This window comes from Trichoplax adhaerens, genomic scaffold (assembly GCF_000150275.1).
Source record: "Trichoplax adhaerens TRIADscaffold_5 genomic scaffold, whole genome shotgun sequence".
Classification (NCBI taxonomy): domain Eukaryota; kingdom Metazoa; phylum Placozoa; class Uniplacotomia; order Trichoplacea; family Trichoplacidae; genus Trichoplax; species Trichoplax adhaerens.
Window position 1 is genome coordinate 6,114,265 of NW_002060947.1, and position 20,549 is coordinate 6,134,813.

The 20,549-nt window shown below is 35.2% G+C and overlaps 4 protein-coding genes across 4 annotated transcripts; 2 read left to right on the plus strand and 2 right to left on the minus strand.

Moving 5' to 3' along the window:
• Positions 1–314: 314 nt before the first annotated feature.
• On the plus strand, positions 315–4,030 carry TRIADDRAFT_25296 (uncharacterized protein; the record flags this gene model as incomplete). Its single annotated transcript, XM_002112531.1, has 9 exons — positions 315–425; positions 1,178–1,324; positions 1,407–1,493; positions 2,148–2,264; positions 2,502–2,654; positions 2,879–3,196; positions 3,284–3,424; positions 3,522–3,662; positions 3,800–4,030. The coding sequence occupies 9 exons, from the start codon at positions 315–317 to the stop codon at positions 4,028–4,030; spliced, it is 1,446 nt and encodes a 481-aa protein (XP_002112567.1).
• A 788-nt stretch (positions 4,031–4,818) lies between these two features.
• Positions 4,819–7,132, minus strand: TRIADDRAFT_56721 (uncharacterized protein; the record flags this gene model as incomplete). The annotated part of the gene is made up of 4 exons (XM_002112977.1): positions 4,819–5,104; positions 5,273–5,445; positions 5,569–5,740; positions 7,065–7,132. 4 exons carry the CDS (start codon positions 7,130–7,132, stop codon positions 4,819–4,821), a joined length of 699 nt encoding a protein of 232 aa, XP_002113013.1.
• A 6,227-nt stretch (positions 7,133–13,359) lies between these two features.
• TRIADDRAFT_2986 (uncharacterized protein) lies at positions 13,360–14,349 on the plus strand (the record flags this gene model as incomplete). The annotated part of the gene is made up of 1 exon (XM_002112532.1): positions 13,360–14,349. A coding segment is annotated over one exon (990 nt), but the record flags the coding sequence as incomplete, so codon positions are not given.
• Positions 14,350–16,204: 1,855 nt separating this feature from the next.
• On the minus strand, positions 16,205–19,522 carry TRIADDRAFT_26025 (uncharacterized protein; the record flags this gene model as incomplete). The annotated part of the gene is made up of 14 exons (XM_002112978.1): positions 16,205–16,359; positions 16,445–16,524; positions 16,681–16,761; positions 16,876–17,008; positions 17,095–17,208; positions 17,320–17,442; positions 17,508–17,604; positions 17,681–17,749; positions 17,845–17,985; positions 18,079–18,178; positions 18,297–18,484; positions 18,556–18,728; positions 18,815–18,917; positions 18,986–19,522. The coding sequence occupies 14 exons, from the start codon at positions 19,520–19,522 to the stop codon at positions 16,205–16,207; spliced, it is 2,094 nt and encodes a 697-aa protein (XP_002113014.1).
• Positions 19,523–20,549: the final 1,027 nt, after the last annotated feature.

The following is a 20,549-nucleotide window of genomic DNA, read 5'->3' on the forward strand; positions in this document are numbered from 1 at the left end:
AGTTGGAGGACGTCCGGTAGTCTGTTACCGTTGCTTACTCCACCCAGTCTACCCACTGGTACCGTACAAGGTTTCCAAGGTGCTCTCCCCATACTACAGGCAACAGTGGAGTCTAAGTCAAGTCAACATCCGCTTGTTGGCCATCTGGCTGGGGCAGTAGTTAAGGAAAAGAACCAGTTGGCGGCGACCTGACTATTTCCACAGCAGTTGCACATTGGTGGCTAGGCAAAGTTGTTGAAAAGTTGTTGAAAAGTTGTTGAAAAGTTGTTAAGTTTTTCAGCCGTCAAAGAGGGAACTTGGAGAGAATATCGACAATGGAAGCCGTGACATTATCCGAATTTTTATCCAGTATTAACATCTTAGCCGTTACTTTAACGCTGTCATGGCTGGTGATGCTGTGGGATATGTATTTAGCGAGCAGACAGGTAAGAATGAATGGACGTTGATGAGTTAATGAATCAAAATAAGCCATTTTTTCCTCCCTTGCTGATGAGTTAACATTACACTATCAATGCATTTCAAATTGGCCAAGATTTGGGCATTAGCCTTCTCTTTTTCCATGTCACTTTTAATGAGCTTATTGTATTCAAAATGGCGTTAATTGAATGTATGGGAAAAATTGTCCATACAGCAAATGATGATGAAAGTCCTTTTCAATATTAGTTCTTCTGTATTTTTCATACTTCAAGATGGATGAATGAATCGTGCTGTAGGATAGTCCATGGATACAGTAACGACTTGTCAATATCGTATGCATGCATGTTATTCTAATTTTGAAACCCCTATTCTAGCCTTTATGAAAGGGTCTTATGCTGGTAAGAATGCTATTTCATTCCTTGATATCGCTCACGATTAACTTCTTCATATACTCACGCAACGCATCCTTTTCGATCATGACTTCAAGAGATCATAGAGGATATACTGTACAATAGATCAATTTCGACTGATATTAACAGTGTAAAAGATGGCTTCTCTCCACGCATTATGCATCAAGTTAATACTATTGCGATATTTTGAAGGTTCCCAGCCGATAATGATACAGTATATTACAGCTACTGAGGAATATCGACAAGCATTGTTGTATTGAATATGTGGAGTCAAGATATCTTTAAACCATGAAATGCCTTCTACCATTCCAAAACTAATGCTATATTATATGACACATTTTGCAAAACAGAGACGTGTTACACTCAATACTAGACGTGTTCCTGCCGATTTAAGAGAAATGATCTCGACAGAAGTATTTGAGAAATCCAGACGTTACAGCTTGGATAAAAGTAGCTTTGGATTCTATAAAACGCTCTACTCTCAGATAGAAATGACGGTAAGTGCAAATATCATTTCTTGCTGTCAATCAATATGGCGTAATTGGACGAAATTAAAAAATGATATTATATTTCTCTCAGTTATTTCTATACTATGGTATCTTGCCTTACGTATGGGAATACTCGGTCGATTTATGCATTCGGTATGATTTCGATGTTACGAGCGAAGTAAGTACATACAATGAAAGAGGAAATGCGTTATAGTGGTAGAGTAATTTTTTTTAAATTAACATTTAGTAATATTCCCCTAATTGATTTATTCAATACAATTGTTTGATCCAATCCCGACGGCATTATCCCAAGATGGATCAGTTATGACATAATATTATGATGGATAACGGCTCAAATGGGTACTCTGCATAATACCACTACGGTACTATCACTTGAATTAGGGGAGTGATGACTGATAGAAATGGTATTTGTAAATATGGAAGTATGTTTGGCTAAAAACGAAAGCGTACTGTACACTGACTCATAGAATGGAGTTAGTGTACAATCGTTTGTCAAGAAACATTAGCATAAATATACACGATGCAGTAGCCTTTAGTACCATGATTGCAAATACTTCTTAACGCTTTTAAAATATATTCGAGTATATCTTACCACAGTTACTTTTACTTATAATAAATGTAGCCGATAGTACGATCTAAAAATATGACATAGAATTTTGAAGATTACGTTGACGTGATATTATTAGCAATGGTCGTATTCATAACGGCATGCCAAGTAATACCGAAATGATTAAAATCACTAGTTGACATAAATGACTTAATGTTGTCTGGATTCTAACAGTAAATAAAATAATCTATTGCTTATTTACAGATTTGGCCATCGTTAGTCTTCACTACACTACTCTCCTTGTGGTCTCTTGTTATTGGTCAGCCGTGGTCTCTTTACCATACATTTGTTTTGGAAGAAAAATACGGTTTCAATAAACAGGTTGATAAACCTAGCGATCCTATTGCTTGCGCGGAGTAAAAGCTTGCGTAGATTGAGCCTGGTTACTACATTTAGATAAGACTACATTGATTGTTTGAACTTATACATACGTATATTTAGATAAGTAATAATACTGTCTTAAAAAAATAGAAATAGGGTATACTATAATTATAATTAAATGTCGTGATGATTGCTTTTTCTTTCATGTATAATCTAAATCCCATCCTGGTATGACAGACCCTACGTTTCTACATTAAAGATACTCTGAAGAAACTTGTCCTCACTTTGGTACTATCATATATTGTCGTAGCCGTTTTAATATATATCATTATGAATGGAGGCGATTACTTTTTTATATATGCCTGGTTGTTTGTTTTTCTCTTTTCTATGGTAAGTAGTTCACTGTCGATATTGGAAAAGCATTTAACATAGAGCTAGTTAATTTACAATGGCTCTATTGTATATAGCACGCATGTAATTTAACTCTTCATTTCATTGGATAGTAGTTAAACCAGAATGAAAAGATAGAACCAGTCTTACTAAAATGATATCGAAATCGTTCAAGCTGTACATATCAGCCAGCATATTTATCGAATGTTTTTCTTCTTGTATAGTTTATTGTATTTATATACGCGGATTTTATCGCTCCGTTATTCGACAAATTCACTCCTTTGCCGGATGGAGAATTAAAGACTGCTATCGAAGCATTAGCTTCTAGTGTCAACTTTCCATTAAAGAAATTATTTGTCGTAGAAGGATCAGTCCGATCAGCCCATAGCAATGCGTACTTCTATGGATTCTATAAGAACAAGCGAGTTGTACTGTTTGATACCTTATTAGAAGATAATCCATTAACGCAAAAAGAAAAAGAATCAGAAAACACTGATGACCAAAAAAGTGACATAGCAGCTGAGACAACCAAGGAAGAATCAGTTGAGGTACTTTAGATTCTTGAATGATGCCAATTTCAAGATGTAATTGTTTCTAAAGAACAATTTTAATGTGTCCCCTGCATTTAGCAAAAAAGCAAAGAAAGTGATAAAAACTGGCATAAAAATCAGATCAAAGGTTGCACAAATGATGAAGTTGTTGCTATTTTATCACATGAACTCGGCCATTGGAAATTTAATCATAATTTGAAGAATATTGTGTTAGCCCAAGTAAGACCCCTTTTTGGTGATATTGCTATGAAATTATGATCATGATTATTCTTAAAATTTATTTACTTACCATTGTTGGTGTTATTTCCTTCAATAGATTAATATCTTCATATGTTTCTATGGATTAAATTTGTTAATCAAAGAGAATGCCATTTATACATCCTTCGGTTTCAGTAGTCAGCCAGTGCTAATAGGTCTCATCATCGTTTTTGAGTATATTTATGCAATCTATAACGAGGTAATGCTTTAACACTGACTCAATGCTATTGCCACTTTATCAGCGGATTATTAATAAAGTCCTTTTGAGTTAACTATGAAATCAAATACTGTCGGTAGCGTTACTAACATTTTGTAATTTTTTTCTTTTTGTCGCAGGTTTTTGGATTTTTTATGACTGCTCTCGGTCGAAAATTTGAATTCGAAGCTGATCGTTATGCCAAAGAAATGGGAAAAGCTAATTTACTTTCAGTCGGTCTTATTAAACTACATGAAGATAATTTATCATTTCCAGTTGTTGATAGGCTGTATTCTGCATTTAATTATTCGCATCCACCACTATTAGAAAGGCTAAAGGAGCTACGAAAAAGCTCCAAAAAATCCGACTAACGTTGCTTACTCCATTGCAAATTATCTGATACCATTTACTCTAACAACTTGCAGTTGTTTAATGGTTGAAGTCAATATTGCTCTGATCAGATTTTCTATTGTTATGGCTAGAGAACTTAAAAACAGTAATAAATTAGATATCTAATGGTTCCTAATTTACAAATATGATACTTTGTTGTATTTACTGGATATTTATTATTTTCAGCCACAAATTAATGTCTATCCGTTTCTTGTAATTTAGCTAATAAATTTTTTCATTTGACTTTATTATGTTCATTTATGACTTTAGCAATGTAGATGGAATAAAATAGCTCTGTGCCATTCTGTATTATCTAAAGTTTACAAACTGGTTGAAAATTGATCTCCATTTATTTTCATTGGAATCGAGTAAGGATTATAACCGATTCTGAAATCATCATAGCAATGAAATGCTTGATAGATGGGACTAGGACTAATTTAAGAAAGCAGTTTTAATCTTGAATCCTATCATAACTTATAGTTGAAATATTAAATAAATAAATATGTTGTAATGATGCGGTGATATATCGTACCGTTAATAGACATTTAGAATATAAATTATTTGAAACAGAAAAAAAAACACTTAAAACAATATCGTAAAAAAGTTAGTTGTTTTGCAATTGCACTCTCAATACTATAGCTCAAACTGTATTCTACAACAAGTACAAGAAATTCAATGCGCTTAATTTCAAAAATAACCTTTAAAATTACTATCCCCTTCATTTTAAAATGAAGTAGACCGTAGCAGTCGCTAGACTGTTGGTCCAAATTTAATCATCAATTTTTCTCTTTTTCTTTGGATGCCTGGACCTACTTTTCGCCTTACATAAGGGACAAATTGGAGCATTACGATGAATTTGTTGATGGCATGATAAACACATTTTCATGGGTGGTGCTTGTTGCTTAAATTGTTGTATTACAGGTTCCTCATCTTGATTCTCTGCTGGTACTGCTTGTAGTGGGGTGACAGTATCGATGGCAGTTGGTGGAGCAAGAGGTAGTGGAGGCTTGACTTCTGTGTGGATTATTTTAGATGTTTCTTGAGCTTTCATTATTCTGTAATACATATTCAATGCAAATTTAATGATATCATACGGACTCTTATGATACTCGTTGCCAGATTTCATTTATAGTACAATAGTTAAGTAGTAGACTTTGAATGGACTATCTTATAACTAATTTCAACTTGCTAAATCAATAAGTATTAATCAATAGCTAACATACCCAGTGAATAGGTTACGATCGTCATCTTCTAAGCCAGGTAGAGATTCTAAACCTAATGAAGATCTCATCTTGTCTACCTCATATTTTAATTCATTGTATTCTTTATGTGTACGTTGAATATTATTTCTACACTGATGGCATTCTTGGTCGGTTTGCTTGATAATGGCTTCCATCTGATTTAGCATGAGTAAAGAGAGAGTTGAAAAGAGCAGTGATGAAATAAGTAGCGATATAAAGTGAGATGATTACCAATGCATGACCGTTAATCTTCTATATAAAATGAATTAATAGCTTACTGAATTAATATCTGCATGAATTAATCTTAATGCTTCGACGTGATTCATTTTTTCCTCTTGTAATAATTCAATTTCAGAGGTAAATTCTTGTAGTTTCTTTTCTTCACCACTGATTAACTCCAGTTCTTTTTGCATTTTGCTCTTTAATTTATCCAATAGTTGTACTTTATTTCTACGTATAATGAATGATTCAATCGCAATTTTAAAAGACGATCACATTCACGATCATTGCTTTCTACCATTAGCGTTAGTGTCAAAGTTGAGACTATCAACATAGGCATGGAAACATGTATGTAATGTTCTCCTATCATTTCTTCGTCTAATTATTACAGGAGAATCGATTGGCAGACAGTATACACCTTTTAGGCAAGACTATCATTTCTTCGTCTAGTTATTACAAGAGAATCGATTGGCAGACAGTATACATCTTTTAGGCAAGACGATCACATTCATAATCATTCATTTCTGTCGTTGGCGTAAGTGTCAAAGTGGAGATTATCAACACTAGCAATTCAACATGTTTGTACTGTTATCCTATAATCCATTTGTCCAATTACTACAGGAGAATAGATTAGCAGACAGTACAGTCCATAACTTCAACATTTTTCCGACAATTTGTTCGTTTCGATCTTTCCGTTGTGATATTATCGTAACAGCATGAGTACATGGAGTAAAATACCATCGCTCGATTTACAACTGGTAGAAATCTTCTTGACTGTACAGAACACACTCTACCAATTTGCAGTTGTAGAATCCTGTACAGTACTGTACAAATAAGGTGTGAAAAGCAAAATTGGCTAAAAGCCATGACTAAACCTTGTGAAAATGGCGTCTATGATGAGAGATTGGTGGATGGATGGTTGGTTAACATGCAATTAACAATAATGGAAGGATAGATGAATTTGAATAGAATGGAAATCATTTTGACTGTAAATAAAAAAATGCTCTCATTCTGGGGGCAATCCGTCTAAGCGTGGGTTGCAATAACATCCTAGCAAATTATTGTTCATGTCATGACTTGATTATCCTACCCAAGACTGTGAAAAACAAGGAAGTGTTATTTAACTACTGTACAATCATGTTTTGTGAAGTTACGCCAACCTGTGTACAATAGCATCTAGTACTACAACATGATGATTGCCATTCAAATCATGATACAACCATAGCCATTTTGTCATAAGCTAAGCGTGTAACTGCAAGACATTGAATCAGTATGCAGTAGAAAAGGCATCCCTTTAGTAAGGAAGGCTGTCTCCTTGCTCGTGTCGACAGTAGTAAACTAGTTTTGTTGTTGGATGGGAATGATGCCGCTTTCTCATCGAGTGCAATGTATACTAAAAAGAGAGACAACTTGATGCAAGCTATTGAATCTGCCAATTCAAGCTCGTGCAATCATGCTATTGCTATTTAGAAGAAGAAAGCGCTAGCGATCCTCCATCACTGTCTTGGTTTATTGAACGATAAAGAAATAGAGTTGGCTGGCTATCGTGACTTACCGAATACCTCGTACCATATCTAATTTACTCATGACATCCATCTCTTCTTCAGCCCGGTAACCAGCCATATTGTAGCTGTTCTTGATTTGCAAGGCAACACGTCGTGGCAATCTAATCTACTGCCCAATAAGAGCTAGGACTATATATACCCCAATTGGCATGTGTAATTTATGCGTTACATTGTGTACAATACATGACAATGTTGAATAACCTGACCATCTTGCACGCAAATATTCATGTAAATTAAGCACATTTTTGATTTGATGTTGTTAACCATTTTAATTGAATTTTCCAAATGTATGCGTGAGGGGCCGCAAGGACGCTAGGACGCACAAAGAGTGGGTGCTGGAGCATTATGTGCAAAATAGCTTGTCACTGTAAGGCGTGTTGAATTGATGGTATAACAGTGTCTACTTTATGCACAAGATGGAGACAACAGATTGCACATTTTGCCTACTACTTTACCGCTAATGGAGCAAAAGAATTTCTCTAATAAGCGTAAGTAAAAGTCCCCGATTGAGCAAGGGCTTTTGGATTGGGATTATAGACTACTATAAGAAGAAGTTTATTCTAGTAATCCCTGCCTGGAGGATCATCGTTGTTACATGTTATAAAATCACTTTGGGATTGATTAGTCCAATTATGAATCATGTAGCCATGACTGTGTACAAAGTCAATAGCAGGTTTCTCCTCTCCGTAGTAACTTTGCTCAATCCATTTCAACTTTGATGGATAAACTAATAGTTATCGTACTAACTTGACTCAATCACTTGAAATTTCCATGGATAAAACTAAACAGTACTGTACTGTCTAGCGTTCATTGTTGCAACGATAAATAAAGTAAAATGGCTACCATCTCCTGACACTTACTTTGCTTCATGTATTTGAACTGCTATGGACAAACTGATCGATAGTCTACAGCAACCATAAATAAAGTAGAATGGCTACCATCTCCTAACACTTACTTTGCTCAATGTATTTGAACTGCTATGGACAAACTGATCGATAGTCTACAGCAACCATGAATAAAGTAGAATGGCTACCATCTCCTGACACTTACTTTGCTCAATGTATTTGAACTTCTATGGACAAACTGATCGATAGTCTACAGCAAACATAAATAAAGTAGAATGGCTACCATCTCCTGACACTTACTTTGCTCAATGTATTTGAACTGCTATAGACAAACTGATCGATAGTCTACAGCAACCATAAATAAAGTAGAATGGCTACTATCTCCTGACACTCTGCTCAATGTATTTGAACTGCTATAGACAAACTGATCGATAGTCTACAGCAACCATAAATAAAGTAGAATGGCTACCATCTCCTGACACTTACTTTGCTTAATGTATTTGAACTGCTGTGGACAAACCGATCGATAGCGTACAACGCATACGAACATTGCTTAATCTGCTATTCATTTATCCTCCAAAAAAATGACATCTAGATATTCCGGATTATGTACAGTACTGTAGTTTGGCAGCGTCGATCTCGGCAGAAGAACATGATCTGACTGTTTATAAAAAAATCCAGTCAACAGTCAGCAATAATGTGCAATGACTGGATGTTTGCTGGCTGCATGTTAGCAATTACTCGAATCTCCCTCTTTCTTTTCTTAGTAGTCTCTAGATGGAGTAACTGTCTATTACCATCTGGTATGTCAGTAGCTACCAAAACCTGCCTCTCTTCTTTTACAATTAGCAAACCCTGGGTAGAGTAACTGTAATCCATATTCTTGCAGGGTGTTTGCATTTTGAGATCCGACAACGGAACGTCTCTCTCTTTTCTTTCAACTATAAAGTCGTCTCCGGATAGAGTAACTCTCATCTCTATTCTTGAGAGGTGACTATTGAGTGCAGTGGGTATCTCTTTTCTTTCAACTGCAAAGTCATGGAGTAACAATCATCTCCATTCTTGTAGCAAGTCTATATTTTGAGAGGGGACTACTGAATGCAATATCTCTTTTCTCTTAACTGTAAAGTCCCATCTCTGGATAGACTAACTACCATCTCGATTCTTGTGGCAAGTCTGCATTTTGTGAGGGGACTACTGAGTGTAGTATCTCTTTTCTTTTAACTATAAAGTCCCATCTCTATTCTTGTGGCAAGTCTGCATTTTGAGAGGGGACTACGGAGTGCAGTATCTCTTTTAGCTATAAAGTCCCATCTCTATTCTTGTGGCAAGTCTGCATTTTGAGAGGGGATTACTGGCCCGGACCAGCTTGACAGAACGAAATAGAAAGGGAGTGTAAAGTCATGGAGTAACTATCATCTCTATTCTTGCGGCAAGTCTGCATTTAGAGAGGCGACTACTGAGTGCAGTCGGAATCTCTTTCTTTCTTTTAACAGTAAAGTCATCTCCGGACAGAATTATCTTCTCTATTCCTGCAACCATATCTTCATTTTGAGAGGCGACTACGGAGTGCATCCGGTATCTCTTACTTTGAACTATGAAATCATGGGAGTAGGAGTAACTATCATCTCTGTTCTAGCATCTGTTAATATGAGGAAGTTCTGTGTATTACTTGAATTCGAGGAGTACATCCTTACTATGATAATTCAAGAGAGATTCCAAGAATTCAGGAATACCTACAGAAGTGCACCACTATTTAGAACAAATACGATACTATGAACTCTACAAGGCATATTGCAGTGACAACTCAACATGAGTACATGATATTGCAGCAGCCTAGGTGTGCATTTTGAGAGACAACTAGTGAGTGCAGCCAGTATCTCTTTTCTTTGAACTGTAAAATCATGGAGTAAACTAGCTGCAATCCCTAATAACTATCATCTCTATTCTTGCGGCAAGTGTGCATTTTGAGAGGTGACTACAAAACTATCGCCTAGGTATAAAGTCATGGAGGAACTGTCATCTCTATCTTCTTGCACCATGTCTGCATTTTTGGTTTTAGTCATCTCCGGACCGAGGTTCTTCTGTCAAAGGTAGACAGCTATGTATACCTATCATTATAATGGCCATCGTCATTATTATGATAGTACTGTACATATAGCAAGAACATGATAGCTATCTACGTATAGCCCTATCATTATAGCTAACTATACCCTCTCATTTTCGTTTTAGAGTCATCTCCGGACAGAGTTTCATCTGTCAAAGGTTGGGTTCTTGCGGCATGGTTTGCATTTTGAGATGGGATAGCTGAGTGTTATCGGGTGCCATGCGGTAAGCTGCTATTTGCGCCATATATATTTATATATATATAACGTAGAGAGAGAGCTCCATCTGTCAATGGTTGGGTTCTTGCAGCATGGTTGCATTTTGAGATGGGATGGCTGAGTGTTTGCAGACGCCAGGCGGTAAGCTGCTGTGTATTTGCACCGTCTATATTTATACATTTATGTTATACTGTACACAGTTATATATACAGAGTTGCATCTGTCAAAGGTTGGGTTCTTGCAACATGGTTGCATTTTGAGATGGGATGGCTGAGCGGTTTGCAGACGCCAGGTAGTAAGCTGCTGTGTATTTGCACCATCTATATTTATATATATGTCATATACTGTACAGGGTTATGATATACATATCTATACAGAGTTTCATCTGTCAAAGGTTGGGTTCTTGCAACATGATTGCATTTGAGATGGGATGGCTGAGTGTTTGCAGATGCCAGGCGGTAAACTATTGTGTATTTGTACCATTTATATTTATATATACGTCATATACTGTACAGAGTTTCATCTGTCAAAGGTTGGGTTCTTGCAGCATGATTGCATTTTGAGATGGGATGGCTGAATGTTTGCAGGTGCTAGGCAGTAAGCTGTTGTGTATTTGCACCATATATATTTGACATATATACGGTACAGAGTTACAATATAACATATGTATACAGAGTTGCATCTGTCAAAGGTTGGGTTCTTGCAGCATGATTGCATTTTGAGATGGGATGGCTGAGTGTTTGCAGGTGCTAGGCAGTAAGCTGCTGTGTATTTGCACCATGTATATTTGACATATATACGGTACAGAGTTACAATATAACATATGTATACAGAGTTGCATCTGTCAAAGGTTGGGTTCTTGCAGCATGATTGCATTTTGAGATGGGATGGCTGAGTGTTTGCAGACGCCAGGCGGTAAGCTACTGTGTATTTGCACCATTTATATTTATATATATATGTCATATACTGTACAGAGTTTCATCTGTCAAAGGTTGGGTTCTTGCAGCATGGTTGCATTTTGAGATGGGATGGCTGAGCGGTTTGCAGGCGCCAGGCAGTCAGCTGCTGTGTATTTGCACCATCTATCTTTATACATATATATTATACTGTACAGAGTTATATATACATATCTATACAGAGTTGTATCTGTCAAAGGTTGGGTGGGTTCTTGCAACATGATTGCATTTTGAGATGGGATGGCTGAGTGTTTGCAGACGCCAGGCAGTAAGCTACTGTGTATTCGCACCATTTATATTTATATATATATGTCATATACTGTACAGAGTTTCATCTGTCAAAGGTTGGGTTCTTGCAGCATGGTTGCATTTTGAGATGGGATGGCTGAGCGGTTTGCAGGCGCCAGGCAGTCAGCTGCTGTGTGCATTTACGACGTATATCCGATAAATGATCCAGCTGCTGTTGGCGTCTGCAACTTTTGTGCTTTTGTAGCGTAAGTCAATCAATCCCTATAGTAAAGTATTGTTCTGGCAGTCTTATCCGAGCACAAAATAGCCGTCGTCGACCTGGATGGCAGTCATTTCCCCAGCCAACAAAATAATCATTGCAAATAGCTTGGTCTAACGCCTTATTGACAATCTCCGCATGGAACACACTACTGTAAGGCTGCAGGTAGCCTCGGCAGACTCCCATCCATGCTGTTGCCACTATGGCGTTTGAACTGGCTTCCGAGTGGCAATCCTGTCAGCAGTATCCCATACTACAGTGCGGTAGAGTGGAGGCAGTATCGACAGTAAGAATAAGAAGTGCATTTTGCCCCCATCGGATCTCGATATTGCTTTGGTCTACGCCAACATTGATTTATTAAAGAAATAAATTGCTTATGGTAAATTCTACGTGTTCTAAAGTCATTGCTACAACTGTGATGAAATCTTACTGATTGTGTGCCAGTGATTATTTGGATGGTAGTAGAATTGATCGGCGTCAACAGGCAGCAAATTCTCCCCCTTGAAAGACACTTTGGACAGTCTCGTGGCCATTTGCAAGAGGAACCATCAACGCAGTCAGCAGCAGATTTTATGCTATCCTTGCCACCATTTTCCTTCTTTAATGACTGGATAAACAGTCTACTCTATTTTTGATCCTATTGTTTCCATTGAAGAAAGTAATTGACAAAAGAAATTTTACTTGGACTGATATTCCGCCAATTGATTTACGACGCTTCCATCATATGTTGGCCATGCCAAACAATGTCAAGGATTAGACAATTATTCTCATTTTATTGATGTATACTGGAGGCAAGCTCTATTCCTCATCGGTAAGATTATCCTTTCCTACTTTCTTCCTTATAGTGTCCATCAAGCAAATCTTTCTCTCTCTCTTGTTGGCTTTGCTTCCCTGCGATCGCCATATTTCCATCCACTCCAACACAAAATAATTCAATTAATCGCTGATCACTTGATAAAGAATAATTAACTACTGCCTAGAAAAATTGCCATCGTCATCAATCTTTGACTAATATCTACTACGTTAGCCTGCTAGCCGTGACGACAGTGACAAAAATTGGCAACCTGTATCGATCAATCTGGCCATATCATATTGTATCCATCAATCTGTTCATTTCTTGCCCATTAGCAACCCATTGCTATTCATCCAATCCAAATTGAAAATCGTCGTTGATGATATTATTATTAACTGTAAAGTGAATTACAATCCTCCCAATGAATAACATAATGAATCGTACCAATCGAATACGTCCACTACCAGTCATCTTATGTGTCATTTTATTTATATTACTATCATTGAAATTTTTCGGTTACTTATCCTCCGATTCCAATACCAAAACTTTACCACATGACGATTTTAAACTAGATACCAAAGATAATCGAGCTAAACTGGAAGATGCTGCCCAATTACGCTTAGAGTTAGATGCTAAAATTGTTCAATTACAAGAAGCCAAGGAAAAAATTCAACAACTCAACAAGTTATCCAATCAACATAAATGCGATTCCAAAGGTGATTTAGAAAAGAAATTAATTAGCTCACAGCAAGCCTATGAGAAATTGAAAGCGGATAAAAGTAAAGTAGAAAAAGAATTATCAGAAAAAGATTCTCAATTGGCCAAGTATACATTAACTACCACGTCACCATTTGAAGGGCAAAAATTAGTCCACTTCGATTTGAAAGGAGCTCCACCAAAGATCAAATACTTACTCCAGCTATTGCCGTTATTCAAGAAATTAGGTGCAACGGGTTTATTAATGGAATACGAAGATATGTTTCCTTATACGGGCAATATTTCCGTTTTAGCAAGGAATAATTCCTATACTGCTCAAGATATTGCCAAAATACACACAACAGCCACTCAACTCAAGTTAACCATTATACCATTAATACAAACTTTTGGCCATATGGAATTTGTCTTGAAACATGATCAATTTACTCATTTAAATGAAGTAAGCCACCATAAAATGGTCATTTGCTCTGGCTGTAATGGCTCCTATGAATTAATCGAAGAAATGATTCGACAAATTATGACTTTACATCCAGGAATTGATTATATCCATATTGGTGGTGATGAAGTCTACGATTTATACAAGCATAAACATACTCGAGGTAAATTTATTTCCAAAGAGAAATTATTTACTACCCATATTATGCAAGTATCGAGTTATATTAATAGCCACTGGTCCAATGTACGTGTCATTATATGGGATGATATGTTAAGAACATGGAGTGTGGATCACATCGCCAACTTGAAAGATTACGTTATACCTATGGTATGGGCCTATTGGTCTAATTTAGATGAATATTTCCCTACCGGGATGTGGCAACGTTACGCTAAGGTATTTCGTGAAGTATGGATTGCATCCGCTTTTAAAGGAGCTGGCGGATCGGATAATGATTTCCCACCTATTCAGCAACATGTTGGCAATCAAGAATCGTGGTTAAAAATTATCGCATCCTTACAAGATACTGGCATGACAGTAACTGGCATTGCATTAACAGGATGGTCACGTTATGATCACTTTGCTAATATGGTTGAATTATTACCAGCCGGAATAACATCGCTAGCCTTATGCTTAGGTGTTTTAGAAGCTGGCGAAATGAATCATAAAGTCGTCATGACAGCAACACATTTACTTGGTTGTCCAAAAAATATTACTGTTGCCATTAATCGTAAATATCAAGCAGAAGAATGCTCATTTACTGGTTCAGCTGCATTCTATGCCATAGGAATTTATTATCAAGGTACAATACATTATGATCGTGCAAGAAATGTAATACCAACGTGGCATACTCGATTTCAACGAAAGCGTGGTAGAATTAGTCCATTTCGATTAGAAAGAGCTTATGCTGAATGCATGGAAAGTAGAAAGTATTTACTGAGAGCTCAAAAGATTGTACGTACATCATTCGCTAAATTATTCTATGTTAGAGATATCCAAGAATGGATGATTACCAAGATAATTACCAAGTTAGCTAATGTAGACTCTCTTCTAAAAAAATTAGAAGATTACAAGGTTGCCTCTTAATTCTTTTCATTAAACTGACAGAATAAACTATATATTTTACTCATCACGTTATCTCACCAAACCTAATATTTCTAAATACAGCTACTTTGCAACTATATCATTATACTTTGTCAAATTGTATTATTTCATAAAGTTTGCTCGTTATACTTTATATATTTCACATAGACTCATCGATAATATTGTTAGTTCTCTTAATTTATAATTCTCTTTCCATACAGTATATCGATTATAATAGTTTCCAACCGTTTTCTTATGCATTGGCTTTACTTATCTTTAATAACTTGATGTAACTACCCTACCTGCAATATCTAGACATAACAATTAGTCAATAGCCATTTTAGCTAGTCGCACTTGACTAATCTTACTATCTAGGCTGTCCTGATCGTAATTACATGTATATCGATCGATATCTACTATTTTTATGATCTATCCATTAAATATTTCTCTCCTTGAAATTATCCTACTTTTCCTCCTATTTCGTAGTAGTATATCAAACATTTTTATCAATGAGAATATACAATATTACATGATTCTAGTGATCTTGATCAGGAGTATAATCATTTGCCATAAAATAAAAAACTTAGACAGAAACCATAAAATATTTTATTATCTCAATGGACTCCCTAAAAGAACTTTCGAAGGACAAAAATTGCAATCAACAATTGTTAAAATTGAGAACCAACTATTGAACGAAAAATTTTTAAAATACATCGGAAACAAAACAATTGTATCAACGTATTTGTCAAATACTCGTAAAACAAATGATAAGACTTCTTCTAAAGTTGAGCATGATATTGTATCTAAATTTCTTATAGAATGAATTCCATGCTACGACTAGGATGCAAGTGGGCAGATCCCATACAATCCCTTGTATACTTGAAATTAATCTTTCCTCAAAAGTCTCTCTGTTGAATAGCTAAATTCATTCATTTCAATTCACCTGAAGACAGTGGCTATCCTAAATTTTAATCATAGTTTGCGAAACATTTATATAACCTTAAGATTAAACAAACGGTCTGTATGTAAACAATGTCACACTGAATACTATCATTACAAATTTTTTACAAAAATACTAAAGTTAAGATAGCTGTGCCTTCATGACACTCTATCGCCTACTTTATATACAACATTCGCTTTTGAAGCGATCTTGATCTGCCTAGGCATAAATTAATCACAATATCATGATGACAACATTACTGTACATTAGTAATCAACAACATATGAGTTTAAGCTAATTTGGTTAATCCTCAAATAAAAAAAGGCAGCTAATATCTACTTCTAAATATTAATACACAAAGAGTAACTATTTCAAAATGGTGATTCTTATTCCTCAAGATCGACGACAAGGAATCACCTGAAAGCGAAAATTTTCTTTTGCAATCGAAATGCAAACTTAAGTTACTGTACAACTTATTACAAGCATGATCGCTGAATAAAGTGCTTCAATATCCAATATGAAGTATAATATTTAATCTAAAGGCTCCAGATCACTTCGATATTTTATCACTTTTTGTAGAAATTCAGTTGCAACGGGACAAAAGTCATCATTCCAAATATCCTTTAGCATTTCTTGCGTCTCTGGCGAAACATCACTATCTGCATAGTCGAATATGATATCCTCATCTATAAATAATATACGCAATAGCAGCATTCCTCGTTAAGATTCCAATACATTTACAGATACCCTAAGCATAAATTAAACAAATACCCAAGTATTCTTCCAGGAAATCTATTAGTCGGTCAGTATCTTCTTCACCAAACGCTGAATATGAATTTTCCATACCGACGCTATAAATCATGCATCAATAATTTAATTTTTTTATTATCATCAATTCATAAGACAACATGCTATTATTATCTATTATTATTATTGGTAAATCAATATAGCTGATATGGTTGTCAAATTGATCGTTATACATTGAAAACTGTACAGCCCTATCCTACCTGTAATTCCATAGAGTCTTGCAAATTAAACCTGCCAATTGCCAATCATCTCGTCCAAAATCTCGTAATGCATCAATCAGTCTACCATTGAAAGAACATAAGTGAAATACATCTTTACTGTGAAATTTTTGCTCGTGGTATAAAACTGTCTGTACACTTTCTATTTTGGCACTTAAAATAAAAACAACACGATACCTTTTAACACCTCCTTCTTTCAATAATTTCTCTCTGTTATCCGCATCTTTCATAAAATTCATCAACAGTCCGCAAGCATAAAATACTGTTTCTCGCTGGCCAGCATCAAGAAGCGCAATCATCATCTCATCCACTGCAAAATAAAGTGCACTCAATTACGGAGGGAATTACTCTATTTCATTACGTTATATGGAATCGATAAAGTGAAAGAGAACCTACCTTTTTTCTTAACTAACAAATCACGAACGGCTTTCGATCTGGTAAGATTGCCAAAAACACGTACGACATCAATCATGATGGAAGCATTATCATCCAGTAGTAAAAGTACTAAAACTATAAAATATATATATAATTAAATCCCTTAATCATTCCAGTAGCAGTCGATTATAAATCAACTTTAAATTCAGTAGTGCATTTAACCGGTCCATAATAAGTAGTACGTACACTTTGTTAATTCAATTTCTTTTTTAAATAAGGCACTTTCATTGACATCATAAAAGGATAAATTACTTATCGCGACAGCTGCATGAGTCACAATTTCTCTCGATTTTAATATATCTTTTGTAGCTAAAGGAAAATGATCACAAGTTAATTTCTATCACAATGCTACTAAGCAATTAAAAAATTAAAACCTAATAGTTGTAGTAGGTAGTCGACGAATTCATAACTGGTGGCAATGATTGAGCCAACGTCCGGATATATAGACAAATTTACAATAGCTCGGATAATCTAAATTATACAAAGGCAAGTTTGAGCAAATTTTTCTCGTTTTTCCGGCAATGAACTCCTAAGTAACTTAGAGTACCTTTAGTATTACGTCTTCAATTTTGGCTACAGATTTTGGCTTTTCTTCGGTGTCTTCATCAGAAGCGAGCTATTATTGGCAAGTTTATAAATAGCATTATAATGAAGCAAGCAAGCGTCCACGCACCTAAATTAACGAAGATAGATTACAGTAAAATTTATTACCTTCCTATCCCAATCAAGGTATGTCCTAAGTACTTTTAATAAATATTCGATGCCATTGCCATTAGAAGTTACAAATATACTAATTTCTTCACTTTCCAGAAAGATATTTCCAAGAATATAACCCAAACGTAGAACCAAATCCTAATTATGAAGATATTTACTATGACTTAATTTGATATTGTAACTATTGTAATTTTATCAAGCAAAAGTGCAAATTTTTCAACTGGATGTTACCGCTTTATGTACTTGCTTTTCCATTACTTTCAAGAAAAGTACGATAAGATCAGCCTCATCAATCAAGATGTGGCAGAATTCACTATGTTGAGTCAATTTACTGCAGGATTTAATATACCAATAAGTAGATCATTTAGTACCAAAGTACTTTACAAAAGTCCAAATTAGCAGTCAATATTAAGTGTAACATGATATATCAAAAACATTTGTGTACCTACCTAAATATTCGTGCTATATTTAGCATTAAATCATGATCACTGGTAAACTTAGTAACTACAGGTAAAACAGATAGTACAATCTCTTTTGACATTAACTTTTTTCGATGTTGTCCATTGTCAGCTAGATTTGCTAAAATTCCAGTCAATTGAATCATGGCATGTGAAATCTCGCTACTTTTCAGGTCAGACTGTAAAATAAAAAAATCTTTCGAGATAATTCTTAAAATGCATAGTTGTAATCAAATAGAAAATAGCGTACTTCAGAATTGAGAGAGTTCATCGCTAATGCCACCGCCTCGATACAGTTACGGTCGAACAGATAATCCTGCAGATTTGCATTACCAGACAGAAATTTAATGGACGCAGCACTGTAAGTTAGAGCTTCTAAATTAATTGTAGGGTCCACGTCTTTCCATATTTCAAATAAATAATCTTAACCAAAAACAACATTTCATCAATGTTATATACTCCAATATTTTCCAGCGATAGCGTTAATGATCAATATTCATATAACTTACCAGGAATGTTTTCATCGATAATCATTTTATCATTCGATTCATTACGACTAGCTAAATACACCAATTTGCAAATATTTCCTAAATTTTTCCCACTGACTTTCATCTAATTTTATAAATAATGTCTCATTAATCTAGTATCATTTTCAGAAATAAATTTTGCAATCAACTTACAGAAAAGATAATACGAGCAAGTTTTATTAGTAATTTTGGATCATCTTGATCCAATAGGCGGTAAGCAGCATGTAAAACACTACTTCTCCTTTTACTTGATCCAGTTTCACCGCTGCTTCGTCCTAGTAAATTTTTTCTAAACAATGCATCCCATAGATAGCACGTGGATTGATAGAGTTGGTTAGTACTGGTAGGACCTTCCAATTTAGTTAAATCTATACGATTTAATAGTGGTACAATCACACGTTCCCAGTAAGCAGCATCTTCGTCTTCAGTAGCAGAATTTTTCGTCTTTTTATTTTCATCTTGAATGGTAGACTTTTTATCCTTAGTAATTCTTTTTTTAGTAGTTTTTAAATTTTCTTTTGATTTTGTTAATGTCTTAGTTTTTACTCCCTTACTATTTGAACTGGCTGTTTTGTCAGAGCTAGGCTCCAAATCATTTGTTACAGCTAAATTATCATTTTTCGAGGTATCAATTGTAATATCTGACTGAAGTCGTTCTTTCGGACCACTATGAACTCTTCTATTAGCCATTCCTAGGACAATAATATACAACTATTTTAACGTATACTGATATCCAAAACACTGTATATAATTAATTACTTTCATTTTTATAACGTTTTAGTAGCATAGAAAACATTTATCTGACAATTTTTTTATGGATTGAAGCGTAAATCTTACCAGTTTCCTTTGCTGGTGAAGGTAACGACCCTCTTCTAGCTTGCGAAGGTGGACGCGGTACTTGATCAAAGCTAGCAGTATGTTGTAATTGCTTGGATGCTTTACCTTCCAATTTGGATTCACTTTTCGGTTCATCAAGACTGTCTAAACGTCGATACTGCCTACCAAAAGATGATCTTCTAGGAATGCCCGATGGACTGTCTATAATATTTTACGCGGCAATAGCATATTGGATAATCTTAACATTTACCGATTCTACTAGTCAAATTAAAATCCCTATTGTTATTCAAATAATTGATCAGTAAAAATTTGAAATGATGCACAACAGTAGCATAAACCTAGCAAACAGTTATACTTTCTACTCTACTTTTGTGCAATATTACATTAAATGTAATGAAACAACGATGATTTTATTTGTCGATTGAAGATTTTAAACTTGAGATTGAAATACCGAAAATGAAACAATTATAGTTGAAGGATTGTTAGATTACTACGATTATAATCAGTACAATTCAACTACTAAAGAAAATATATTTATTGGTCTACAAAATTATAAAGATGACTGCCCTTACCTTTGTCCAACTTTCGGTTGTTAGCAGAACTACCACTACTAGCCCTTTCTCTGCTCTCGACAGAATCAGCCGGAGAGATAGGCTTTTTTGTAATCTTCTGTTGATCAATCGGCGCTAATCGTTTCCCAGACGGTGGTTTAGCTGCTGGATAATCAACAAAGTTCCTCGAAGAAATACTGTCGATAAGTAATAAATAATAGTATATAACTAAACAGAAATCGTTTAACCGGCTACAAATGAGAAGGTAATCAACTTTGTTAAATCAGTATCAAAGATTAATTAGCCATAAGATTGTCATATCATTTTTA